Source organism: Sorex fumeus, unplaced genomic scaffold, assembly GCF_029834395.1.
Source record: "Sorex fumeus unplaced genomic scaffold, SorFum_2.1 ptg000008l, whole genome shotgun sequence".
NCBI lineage: Eukaryota > Metazoa > Chordata > Mammalia > Eulipotyphla > Soricidae > Sorex > Sorex fumeus.
Window position 1 is genome coordinate 74,744,410 of NW_026606065.1, and position 13,782 is coordinate 74,758,191.

Genomic DNA, 13,782 nt, shown 5'->3' on the forward strand with positions numbered 1-13,782 from the left:
ATAGTAGCAACATGATTTTATAAAGATTAATAAGGCAGAATTATGTAAAATAAAGGTCAGAAAGAGCAGAGAAAATAGAGATCTACTTCAATCATCTGCCTATCACAAGAAAGGTTATTGGCAACAAAAACAGGGAAGGACTCAACAAATGTTTCAAATGTTGTCAACTGATGGCTATTAAAAAAAAAAAAACCCTATGTAAAAGATGAGAAAGAAGGAAGGACTAAAAATAGGAATTCTCCCCCCATCCAGTATGACTGAAAGATGCAAAAAATATGTCCCAGCAGCTTTCTTCAAAAACTGGAATCACTGTAAATTCCTCTTTCATCATAAAAAGTGCTTAACAAACCATTCAAAACTGAATTCTCATTAAAAAAGCAATAAAGTAGCTTTCTAGGTTTAAACGTCCTCATTTTATTCTAAACATACACTGAATTCAGAAGCCAAAAAATGTGGAGAAGAAATAAAAAAAAATACAAAGAGCCAAAAAACAAATGAAAAAAAATGCTCTACATCATTAATCATCAGGGAGATGCAAATCAAAATGAGATATCATCTTACACCACAGAGATTGGCACACATCAAAAAAACAAGAACAACCAGTGCTGATACAGATGTGGGAAGAAAGGGACTCTCACTGCTGGTGGGAATGCCTACTGGTCCAGTCTTTTTGGAAAACAATATGAACATTCCTCAAAAAACTAGAAATTGAGGTCTTCAAAGGGGCAACTCAGAGGGGGGTGGGTTGAGTTTCCTTCCTCTCCTCAGCAGAACCCCAGCAGCTGAAATCCTCCAGAACTCAACCACAGCCATGCTCAAAGCCACTCTCCACCCGCTCAGATGAGCCCCACCCACAAGAGAAACTGAAGAAAAACCCTGGTATGTGGGACCCATGAACGAAATCTCCAAGCTCCCTCAGAGACAGACTGGGCCTCCTCTCTGAGCTCCCAAGTTTTCCAGTAGATTGGCTATCACAACTGCAAACTGCTCCTGGCGCCATATAATATCATCAATGGCCAAGAAGAGAGTGGCACAGGCCTCACCCATGACTGAATCTGCTCTATAATCATATTCTAAATTTCAATTCCTAGAGCAATCTCTCATACTCTAGCCCACTAATGTAACAAAAGTAGCACACATTTGTTTGACCTTAACATACATACTTGTAATCTATTATACAAGGGATTAAATGGCTCCAAGATGAATTACAAAAATCTTCACAGACTTTCCTGTAATGGTGGTGGGAAGTAAAGTGCATGGTGGTGGGACCGGTGTTTGAATATTAAATGTAATTATTATGAACAACTTTATAAAAATTTCAAAAAATTAAAAAAAACAACAACTAGAAATTGAGCTTCCATATGACCCAGCAATGCCATTTCTGGGACTGCATCCTAGGAGAACAAAGACACACAGCAGAAACATCATCTTCTATATTCATTGCAGCACTATTCACAATAGCCAAAATCTGGAAACAACTGAGTGCCCGAGAACAGATGAAACCGTCCTACATATACACAATGGAATACTATGCAGCTGTTAATAACAATGAAGTCATGAAAATTTGTTTATAAATGGATGGAAATGGATATCATCATGCTGAGTGAAATGAGTCAGGAGAGAGAGAGAGACTTAGAATGCTTAGAATGATTCCACTCAGTTGTGGAACACAAAGTATGATAATATTACCCAATGAGAGTAAAAACAAGAGCCAGTTGGATGGGTCCACAGATGCAAGCCTGTGTCAAGTGCTGGGGGAGCAGGCATTTGGGATGGAGAAGAGACCAGTATGACAATGATAGGTGGAAATGATGATTCTGGATAAGATCTGTTTGCTGGAAGTAGGTAAAGGACCAAACATGACAACTTTTCAATACCTGTATTTCAAATCATAATGCCCAAAAGGAGGGAGAGAGGGAGAGGGAAAGAAAAAAGTGCCTTCCCTAGAGGCAGGCTGAGGTGGCAGGGGTTGGTAGCAGAAGGATACTGGGGACACTGGTGATTGGAAATGTATACAGGTGGAGGGAGGGTGATGGAACATGATATGACTAAAACCGGATCATGAACAGCTTTCTAACTGTATATCTCATGGTGAATCAATTTAAAAAAATGTCTATCATTAAAAAAAAACAGGAGTTACTAGAAACTAGAAGAGGCAAGGAGTGAATTCTCAATCTTCTGAGGGAGTCTGACCTTACTGACATTCTGATGTCAGCTTAGTGATATCCATGTCAAACCTTGGGTATTCAAAATAGTGAGCAAATAAGTTTTTGCTCTCATAAACCATAAGTTCATGATAATTTATTATAATAGCAATAAAGGAATGAGCTTATTTTTACTTGCATAAATTAAAGTAAAAGGAAATAAAATATTGCAGATTTTTGTTAAGATTAAGAAAGCTAGTACTATGACAATAGATACATATGAGATGAGACATCAAGATGCTACATTGATGAGTTGCTAAATTTTCTTGCAGGTTAAATGGAGATAGAGGGAAAGCAAGGTAGCACGAATCAGTCACGGTTTCTGATTTAGATAATTTGGCCAACATATTAAAAACTCAGGAAATTAAGAAATAGAAATAGATTTGAATATCTTCAAATCTAAGATCATTTAGTTATTTAAGGAATTTCGAGCTTAGTGATCCTACTGTATCCATCCAGTTGGGAATTGAAAGAAATAAACATTGAGCAATTACTAAACAGGAGTCACATATTTATCAAGATTTTTTCCTGACGTTAATGGAATTTCCCATTTTACAGCTAGGAAAACTGAAAAACAGTGTTACAAGGCAAAGCTCTTCATCTTTACAAGATACCATCATTGCACAATGGAAATGAGATTAAGTACAGAGAATCAAAGAGAAAGAAATTAGAAGTTGAAGCTAAAGATGTAAGCATTTGCAAAGAGGTATATACTTAAAGCCAGAATATTAGATGACATTCTAGTGCCAAACCCCAAGAGAGTCCAACATATATTTCTAGAGCTAAAAGTTGTTCTATACAACATTAGTCATGAGGAACTGGAAGAAATGTTTAAAAAAACTGGTAGAATAAAATATATTTTAAAATATTGAACTCTAATACTATAATAAACAGCAACTCAACACAAAAAATGTCTGTAGAAAAAATTCCAAACTTACTGTTGGATCCTGTGTCTCTCTGAGTTTGTGTGTAAATGACAACAATTTGTCTAAAGCTTCCAGGGGTATATTTGGTACCTATTTTAGGAAAGAATTGAGGAAAGAAAAACTACGTTGGTATGAGATCAACCAGAGCAATCAAACAGAGGTTATGGCTATTTAGCAAATAATGTTAGAATTACTTTTTTGGCAAAGCCCCTGATTGCAAATAACATGTTAACTCATGGATACATTTGCTTATTCATCTTCTTAGGAAACTTTTAAACCCCGCTTTCTCTTTAAGAATCAGGTCCCTCAAAAAGCCAATGAACTCTTCTTTACACTTATAATTCTATCATCAGGATAAAATGGAACAAAGAGTGTAACTCAATTTAAGAAACCAGCATACAGTGTACCCATAAAAAACTCTCATCCATTACCATTTCCATTTTTGTTAGCATAATTTTACCTCTCAGTTAGGCATTTGCTTACTGAAACAAAATGCAATTAGTAACTTTATATCTATGTCTACTGACAGAAGCTATTCCACCATCATCCTTAATAAACATTCAAGACCTCTCTTTTCCCAACAACTTTTTATTTTTTGCTTTTAACTGAATCAATGTGAGATAGAGTTACAAAACTCTTTCATGAAAGGGTTTCAGTCATACAATATTCCAAAACCAACCCCTCCACCAGTGTACATTTCCCACCACCAATATCCCCCTTATCCCTCCCCCCACTCCCACCCCCAGCCTGCCTCTATGGCAGACACTTTTCTCCGCTTTCCTTTCTCCTCTCCTCTGTCTCTCTCTCTCTCTCTCTCTCTCTCTCTCTCTCTCTCTCTCTCTCTCTCTCTCACCCTCCCTCCCTCCCTCCCTCCATCCTTCCCATCCTCCCTCCCACCTTCTCTCCCTCTCCCTTTGGGCATTATGGTTTGCAGTGCAGATACTAAGAGGCTATCATCTTTGGTCCTTTATCCCCTTTCAGTACACATCTCCCATCTAGAGTGACCCTTTCTAACCATCGTTGTCATAATGGTCCCTTCTCTACCCCAAACCACATACCAAAGGGGCATGATCAGTTTATCAAAGAACTCTGAAGAACAGTTGCCCAAATAAACATATAAGTTTACTTTAACTGTAACGACTTTAATCTAGCTAAATGTTGATTTGAATATTCACTTCAACAACTAAGCATTTAAAAAAAATCAAAGATGTTAGAACAATGGTATGTGATTCTGGCTATATACTTTTCAGAAGTAAACTAGAGTTTCTTTGGTCAATGAAGTGATTAAAATATGTTTTAAGGTCTCAGTTTCCTTTAGCACATACTTTGTATCATTTATTCTTTAAATCAGTTCTGGGATGGAGGAAATGCTACTGTGTTATTTTCAAAAGAAGAGACTTGTTGAATAATTTACCCAAGATCGGGAAGTTAGTAATAGGTTCAACATTTAAAGCAAGTGGTTTGATTTAAAAATTATTCCCTTATCCACAACCATGGTATATTTGGAACCTATTTTAGGAAATAATTGAGGAATCACACCTAAAATCAAGCAGTTCATTCTAGTACTTCAAAGAGAATTCATGCATTTATATCAAAAGTTAGTTATTAGTCATCCAGAACAGCAGTATCCATTAGAATTTTTTATGAAGATGAAAAGGTTGTTTATATATGCTAATATGCTAGCCAAAAGCCCCAAGGGGACTACTCACCACTTAAAATAAGAAAGAGCAACTGAATGTTTAAATTTTGCTTAATGTGGCTAGTGTCATTACATTTAATAGTGCGGTTCTAGAATTTTGAAAGGACTAAAAACAAAGTTTGGTTAAGGCAGTCACAGAAGGGATCACGTATGCTGCAGGCCACCAGAGAGCAAATCAGGCAAATACAGGACATATTAAAATGGTGGGAGAGTGAGGGCCACCAAGTCACTTCTTATTTTCTATCAATTCTAAGGAAATAAAAATACATTTGGCCTTTGTTCACAATAGGAAATTAAAATAGTCCATTTGGATGAGCAGACAAAAAAGAGAGAGAGAGAGATTCCAAAATGGTTCACACGGGGCTGGAGTGGTAGTGCTTGCCTTGCATACAGTGGACCTGTGTTCAATGTCTGGCATCCCTCATGGTTCTCCAGGCACCACCAGGAGGGTACCTTTGAGGGCAGAGCCCGGAGTAACCCCTGAGCTGCAGGAGGTTGCCCCCAAACAAACAAAAACAAAATGGCTCCCCCATGTGAAAAGAAGGGCATGAACCTTCAGAATTCCCAACGCTGGGCTACAAGACAAGCAGCACCTCCTGAAAACTTTGCAAATGCTCATTTTCATGCACCACCCTGGATCAAAGGACTCAGCAACCTGAATTTTACCATACCCTCCACAGGGTGCTTATTACAGTTTGGGGAGCATTATATAAAGAAATCTGGGAATAAATGGGGGAGAATAACAAACAAAAAAGGGGAGAAAAAAGTCACATCTGTTCATCTCTGCTCCAGCAGATGTCGGAGTACCTTAGAAAGGGAGCAGAGAAAGGCAACAGGCTAGAGCTGGCCTTACCATTTCCTTAATTACTTGCATTTCTTCACTTTTCACAAGTGGTTTCATGTGATGGAAAAAGAACATGGTTAAAAATTCCGGTCCCAACCACTGCTGTGTTGTGCTTCCAATAACAGGAGGTTCTGCCAAGGCGATGATTCTGAAGGAGGGGTGGACAGGAAAGATGGATCTAAAAGGAGAAAAAAAAATTTAAACATAACCTTTCATATTAGAAATTAGGTTGTGATAGTTAAATCTGAGCAATAATCAAGTTATCATCCTGTAAATACTGTCAAAGCTACTATCAAAGAACAAGTTTCGGGGGGTGGGGAGGAAGCCCCTGGGCATTCTACAATTAAAACAAAACCTGGACCACCTACTGCTAGCATAGGATATACCACATCACTGATGAAATATGAAATGCCAGGGCACTAACCACTGTTTTTGTCCATTTTTTCTGTGGTGCTGGATGTGAACCCAGGTCCTTGCACATTCAAGGCAAGTGCTCTATTGCTAAGCTATACCCATGGCCCAAAAAACACCACTTGGACATGCTCTGCCAACAGTAAATTTTCTTAATAGTCCCTTCGAACAAATTCCCATCTGGTCCACATTCATTAGATATGCCCCTTTCTTTATTCAAAATCTTCTGTCTTGCAAAGAGCCCACCCCAAGTCAATTCCCCACTCTATGGGGAATCTCCACTAGGATACAGAGATTAAGATAAAGACTTCCCAAATTCATGAAATGACTCGAGCAATGTTTGGAGAAAGACCAAGGAGTATGATTCAGAATGGAGAGACTTTTTATAAACAGCAACAATAGAAGCAGTATAAGGGATTAAAACGTACATTGGCATCAGGAAGATGGGGTCTAAAAAGGTAGGGAAAATGGAACTTTTACATGATTCTCTTTTATAGGTTTGTTTTATACCAATTTTATAGGTATTTTTAAAAGTGGTCTCTTCTATAAATCTCTGCTAGGATGATACAGAAAGTAAGATAAAGACTCCCCACATTTATGAAATGACGAGTAATGTTTGAAAAAAGGACTGGAAACGATGAATCAGGATGCAAATTTTTAGTCAAGTTCTCAAGACTCCAGTGGCAATATTCCTTTAGCAGGTAACACCCTCCTTGCTAAGAAAGAGATGAAACTCAAGCACCTGCCATGATGATCAAATAACAAAAACTACAATAAAGTAACTGGCATTTCTCTAGAAATGACTATTCTTTACCACTGTCCCTAGAGAGAGGCAGATTAATTCTCTGAAGAGTTCAGATATGTTATCTTGGTACAACAGTTTCACTGAGTCCTGGAGTGCCGGGTATATAATTTTCAGGCTGCACCATAATTTGTTAGCCAGGGAAAGGAATTTTTAGAAACTGTCTTATGAAGGGTCTGTATAATTTCATAAAAGCCACCAGACATTATTTTATTTCTCTTAACAAGAAAAAACCAACTTATCTAACACGTATGCAAGCAGGGCATGGAGCTGTTCTGTCCAAAGGAGGTTTTTTTGGCAATGAGGGAAGTGAACAACCTGAACAGTGCCTGAAAATTGTGAAGACTGCATAATCAATCACTCAGGATTGATTGTGATTAGAGAGTCACACAATCAGAATCGAAACAGAGGAAATTCTGTGATATAAAAGCTGAAAGGGAAGAGTATTCCATTTTCTACTTTTGCTAAGTGGTTTGTTATAATCCAGAAAACTGCTTAATGACCTAGAAACAGATAATGGTTCCTCTTTGATCCTTCTCTCTCCTAATTAGGACAAAAGAAAGGGAGACACTAAGCCTGCTTTAACAGCACAAAATTAAAGCAACAGAAATAATTTCTCAGTCAAGAGAGCAAGGGATACCATATCCGGAATAAACAAAGCTTAAATGCAACAAGCAAGCCACAAGGGGAAGTTCAATTTACATCATAAGGCAACAGAACAGGAAACAGGTACCACAGTTGAGCTGTAAAGCTAGGATTAAAAGAGCAATTAACATGACAGATTTAAATAGGCATTGGTTCTGGCTTAGGACAAACATGTCCAGTCTGGGGGTTACCTTTGGTATTAACTCTAATGGCACTTGGGGGCAGTTTATGAAACAACTGATGTGTTAGGCCTGTGCGTGAAGTGTATGCTGACTATAAAAACAGACACCTACTGAATAACAGGATGAGAAGGAAATTTTTGTTTGCTTACCCAAAGGCTTCCTTACATATAAATAGGTCATATGGAAACTCATTTCCTGATGATGTTAAGTTCTCAAGACAGAAAGTTAGCTGACAACTTTCAAGGATCTGCCACGAACTTTTGGCAAAACTGACATAATGGTAGATAACACAACATCAATGGAAGTGGTAAGGAATTGAGGAATTAGGAAATAAGCACTATTAAAATTTAAAATCAAAAAGTTAACTGATTTTATTGGAATTTAGCACAATGGATAACATACAAAGAAAAAAATAAACATAGGATTAACTTCAGATAAGTAGATACTATTTCCTAAAAATTTTTAAAAGCAAAAAGATCTTTTTAAAAAGACTTCATAAATATCTCTCTTCATGTTTGGTGGCATAAAATATTAGTTATTAGAGAGGACTTTCCAATAATTTTCAAAAACAAAAAGGAATGCACTTTTTATATTACATGGAAGATCTCAAAATAATTATGCTGTTTTAAAAAAACAATTAAAGACTACATACTAGGTGATTTCATTAATAGAAAATTTCCATCACTATTACTATCACCCTGCTGTTCATCAATTTGCTCGAGTGGGCCTAGTAACGTCTCCATTCGTCCCTGTCACCTGCTAGTGTAGCACGATGATCTATTGGGGGCTTTTTCAGGGTCAGAGGCATGAGGACCATGATTGTTACTGTTTTTGGCATATTGAGTATGCCACGGGTAGCTTGCCAGGATCAGCTGTGCAGGTGGGAAACTCTTGGGAGCTTGAGTAGGTAGAAAATTTTAAAAAATATAAACTATACAGGATAATAATAAAGAGATTTCTAGTGGAAAGGAGCGACAGTGGGTAGGAGGGAAGAAGTACAGAGGGGTCTAATAAATGTATTCAATGGAATACGCAGATATGATAGAGATGCATTTTTTATCTTTATTGTGGTGGTTTCCCAAACAAACACAATAAAAATTTATCAAACTATACACCTTAAATATATACCATTTATCATATCACAATTATAGTTCAACAAAGCCATTAAAATAAAAGAAAAAACAATAAACTCCAGCCTTTGAAGAAAATTATAGGGTCTATTTTTGTCAAATCAGTATTAAGAAACTTGAAAGAATAAAATATAGAGGAATTCTATAATAACATTAATCACGAACTGGAAGATCTTCCAATTGGTCTTCTGAGATATAATTAATGTTCTGATTCAGTACAAATTTATAAGATTAAGCATTATGTACACAGTTCAATTTTTTTCTATGCAATATAGTCAACTACATTGAAACATTTATCTATTCTTTATACCATTTAAGACCCAGAGTAATACCTAGAAAAAAAGCAGATACTAAATAAATCAAGAAATAAATATATTATTGCTAGTAACCACCATGGTTAAAAATGTTTTAGGGTATTTGGTTGCAAGAATTAAAAACAGATAAGTAGCTCCTTGGCATCCAAAAACACAGAAACATGAATTTAAGAAGATTTAAATACAGCTTTGTTTAAATGTTCATCACCTTGTTATGTACAATAGTCAAGATCTGGATACAACCCAAATGCCCAAAGATAGATGGGAGGATAAAAAATGGTATATATACACAACAGAATATGACTCAACTGTAAGGAAAGATGAAATACGTATTTTGTTACAACTTTGATAGAATTAGAGTGTCATGTTAAGTGAAATAAATCAGAGAAAGAAGTGCGAATGCCAAGTGATCTTATTCATATGAGGTATATAAAGAGACAACACATGGACTTGACAGTATCCAGGGCAAACAAACCTTTAGATTCTGAAGAGGACTGAGGTTACCAAAATGGGAGGAAGGACAGGGAAGAAAGACTTCAACTAAAAGTGACCTGAGGACAGTGAAGGGCGGGTCTTTAGCACCTTGTTGGTGGAAGAGGCAGTGCAGTCACTTGGTACACTGAGTGCATAAACATTAACACTATCATGATTATGATTATGATACCTCAGTAATGACATATTTTTAGAGATAGTACGGCCTCCACATTGGAAAATAAAATGGTAAGAACTGAAATTAATGATCTACTGAAAGCAGAGATGCCAACTCTGACCTTGAGTAAATCTGTGAGAGATGGTGCTTGGTGCAAAAATACAAAACCAATATGAATAACGATTAATCAGTCCCTTTATAGGCACTAAATTTAAAACTGTTTCTTAATCAAAAAATATTTAAATTTTTTTCAAAGTTAGAATATGTTAAGGCTCTTTTTCTTTCCTTTATTTTTTTGTTTTTTTTTTTTTTGCTTTTTGGGTCACACGTGGCAATGCTCAGGGGTTACTCCTGGCCCTGTACTCAGGAATCACTCCTGAGGTGCTCAGGGGACCATCGAACCCAGGTTGGCCACGTGCAAGACAAACGCCCTACCTGCTCTGCTATTGTTCAAGCCCCAGAACTTGTTAAGGCTCTTTGATGCAAGATTCGAACACAAATATATACTTGAATACAAATTTTTGGCGCTACCTTGAGTTTTATGATTGTATATGGCCTAATAGATGAGCAAAGATATGGTGAGGTTTGTGGGGGGAAAGAATGTGCAAGTCCTGTCTTCAGACATAAGAGAGCTGCTACAGAAAGCCCACACAGAGTTGGTCCCTGGTACCCCATATGATTCCCCAGACTTCACTAGGAGTGATCCCTGAGTGCAGAGCCAGGAGTAAGCCCTGATCATGACTGGGAACAGCCCCCCAAAACACCCAAAACAGAAAAATTAGTCCAGAGATCCCCTGATCAAGGTTCTGTTCAATGTTCAGTTACAATTCATCACGTCAATAAAAACTGAAAGATTATACACCATGTTCAGCGTTGAGTCTTAATCTATAGCACTTAGCACTGTTCTCCCATTGTCCATCTATTTGCTCAAGGGGGCACCAGTAACATCACCATTGTGAGACTTGTTGTTACTATTTTTGGCATATCAAATACGCAATGGGGAGCGTGCCAGGCTCTGTTGTGTGGGCAAGATACCCTCAGTAGCTTGCCGGGCTCTCCGAGAGAGTCAGAGGAATCGAATCCAGGTTGGCCGAGTGCAAGGCAAACACCCTATTCGCTGTGCTTAATCAATTAAAAGAAAATATTTAATGAATAAAAAACTAAGCATATATATGTATACACACATATATACATATATATATATAATTACAACTAAGAGCAGGTGACTAATCTTTGTTTTTCCTAAGATAATCAGAAGTCTCTTCTCCTGATATAGCTAGAATAGACTAAGATTTAACTTACGGGAACTGTTACTCCTCTCATCATGCTCTGACCAAGGGCAGGAAAGGACACATTTAGCAGCCTGCAGTATTTGTACTCCCCCTTCCCTAACAAAGTTTTTCTCATCAAAGGAAACAGTTCTATTTTGAGCCTTATTTCCTGTGAGACGTGCAGGCATGGTGTCTCTGGTGTGTGGCCACCAAGCTATTTCTAACCATCTTGTTAACAGTATTCTTGGTACCTTACACAAGAGAAGGAAACTCTCAAATATTTCTTAAACCAATTCTAAGGGCATATTAGTCAAGTAATTATCTGCAAAGAATGCCGAAACCCACAGAGCACTCTGGAAATCATCAAGATATATAATTTTGGTGAAGGATTGGAATACAAAGAACAAATATAATTGTTTAGAAATTAAGTTTCACACTATGGAGTTGAAAGGCCTGGTATCCCACTGTGGGCAGCTCTTAAGACCCTGTGGTATCAGATTTGTGACTGAAAGGCAAAATGTTCCTAATTAGTAGGTTTGTAAAAGAAAACAGTGCTACTCAGAAGGTCATTTATCTATAACTGGATCAGCGGAATTACCTTTACCCGGAATTTCCTAGAATTTATCCTAGGTTAGGGTATATTTATTCATTGAAAAATTTCAAAGAAGTTCCTTCCCACCCCACCAAGACCATGAGTTGCTCTCTACAGTGGCTCTCCAGCACAGCCATGGCCCCAGAGGCACACAGACCTAATTCAGAACCTAGCAGCATTTGGCAGAAAAGTGAATGACTTATGCATTAAGCTATGGTGCCATGCTCCCACCCCTTGTCCCCCAGGAGGGAAAGAGTATCTGTCTCTTCCACCTTTCCCCCCAACCTCGGTCGCTGCCTCAGAACTTATTGGACAACCAGGTTTGAGCTGGCGGTGACAGGGCAACTGCAGCCTCATGGGATGGGGAGTGAAAACGGCACGTCCTTCCCACCCCGCCAAGACCATGAGTTGCCCCCCACGAGCGACTCTCTGACATGGCCATGGACCCAGAGGCACATAAACCAATCTTGGAACTGTGCGGCTTTTGGTAGAAATCCCTCCAGACTTAATTAGTAAAATATCAGAAATCCAAAAATCACACAGCCACTAACACGGCCATGTGATATCATATGGTTGTTATAACCAACAGTAAAAACAAATTATTTCATGATGCATTTTCAGCAGGTCTGATTGTTGAGGAGGAAATTCCAAATAATAATGGTTCATCTTTTGTCGAAATAATGAATGTAATGAAAGTAGAGAGAGAGTTAAGTGTAAATCATCTGCCTCATAGGCATGGGAGGGCAGGGTGGGGGGTATATTGGGGTTCGTGGTGGTGGAAAATATGCACTGGTGAAGGGATGGGTGTTTGATCATTGTATGACCAAGACTTAAACCTGAAAGCTTTCTAACTGCTCTCACGGTGATTCAATAAAAAAAAATTTTAGAAAAACAATGTTTATAAGTGAAACTATGGCTAAAAAAAAAGCAGTTTAATATGTGTCAGGTATTAAGACATCAGAAGCAAAGAGATGAAGTACACAGCAGGACAAAGAGTCCTGATAATATTTAAGTCCTAGGTTCCAGTTATATCCTGATACTCAGCTGTATGAACACATGAGATACAATAAATTTTGTTCTTTCCAACAATTTTTTCTGACTTATAATAACTCAGGTAGACCTGCTAAACACAAATATAAAAACTGTTTGAAAGGCAAAAAGGTATCTAAATTTATCTAACTAGATCTTAAGCAAAGAAGCTATTAAATATGCCTTCCCTTCACTCTATATTTGACTTTTCTAATTCAAAATATGCCACAAGGAAACAAAGAATAACTGAGTTTATTTAAAGACTATCAGGTGCGGGGCTGGAGTGATAGCATAGCGGGTAGGGCTTTTGCTTTGCAAGCGGCCGACCTGGGTTCCATTCCCAACATCCCAAGGGACCACCCTTGAGCAGCACCAGGAGTAATTCCTGAGTGCAGAGCCAGGAATAACCCCTGTGCATTTCTGGGTGTGACCCAAAAAGCAAAAAATAAAATAAAATAAAATAAAGACTATCAGGTGAACAATCACTTTACAAAACCTAGACTCTGTCATTAGGTACAGATATAAAAAAAAGACAGACCTCTTGGGTTATATGTTTTTAATCAGCAGTTTCAATGCCAAGAATGGCAATTAAATATAGACACAGACAGCATATAGGATAAATCCATACTAGATAATGGATCAATTATTTTTAGGAGCAACTAACAAAATAAGGTAACTTCCTTCTTAATACAAATTTCATATTTTTTATGCTCTGCTAGTCCTTTTAGCCACACTACCTACTCTTTATCCATTAAACATAGCCTTAAAAGAAATATGGTCAACTTGAAAGTTATACTGTCAAAGGAGAATCCAATCACTTATAACATACTTCCATAATCTTCAAAGAAAACATGCATTTTTTTGGTCAGAAAACCAGAAATGAACTAGAAAATTTAAGGAGACAGTCAAGAAATTCACCAAAATACATATCATCAGAACAAAGAAGATAATATAACATACCTGTTGCCCAACAAAGAAATAGAGTTTGCAATAATGCAAAATTGTTTCTAGGGTTAAAAAGAAAAGGTAAATGATGTGTTGCATGTACTATACATAAAAAATTTCTTTAAACGTCTTTTCAGAA

General features: G+C 37.5%; 1 protein-coding gene across 1 annotated transcript in view; it reads right to left on the reverse strand.

Annotated features, from left to right (window-relative positions):
* The window catches only part of VWA8 (von Willebrand factor A domain containing 8), a 365,156-nt gene that overhangs the window by 238,353 nt on the left and 113,021 nt on the right, over positions 1 to 13,782 (reverse strand). Inside the window, exons 15-16 of the mRNA XM_056109482.1 lie at positions 5,683 to 5,851; positions 3,143 to 3,220 (exon numbers count right to left, since the gene is read on the reverse strand). Coding sequence (XP_055965457.1) covers positions 3,143 to 3,220; positions 5,683 to 5,851 — 247 coding nt within the window. The remainder of the gene's footprint in view (positions 1 to 3,142; positions 3,221 to 5,682; positions 5,852 to 13,782) is intronic.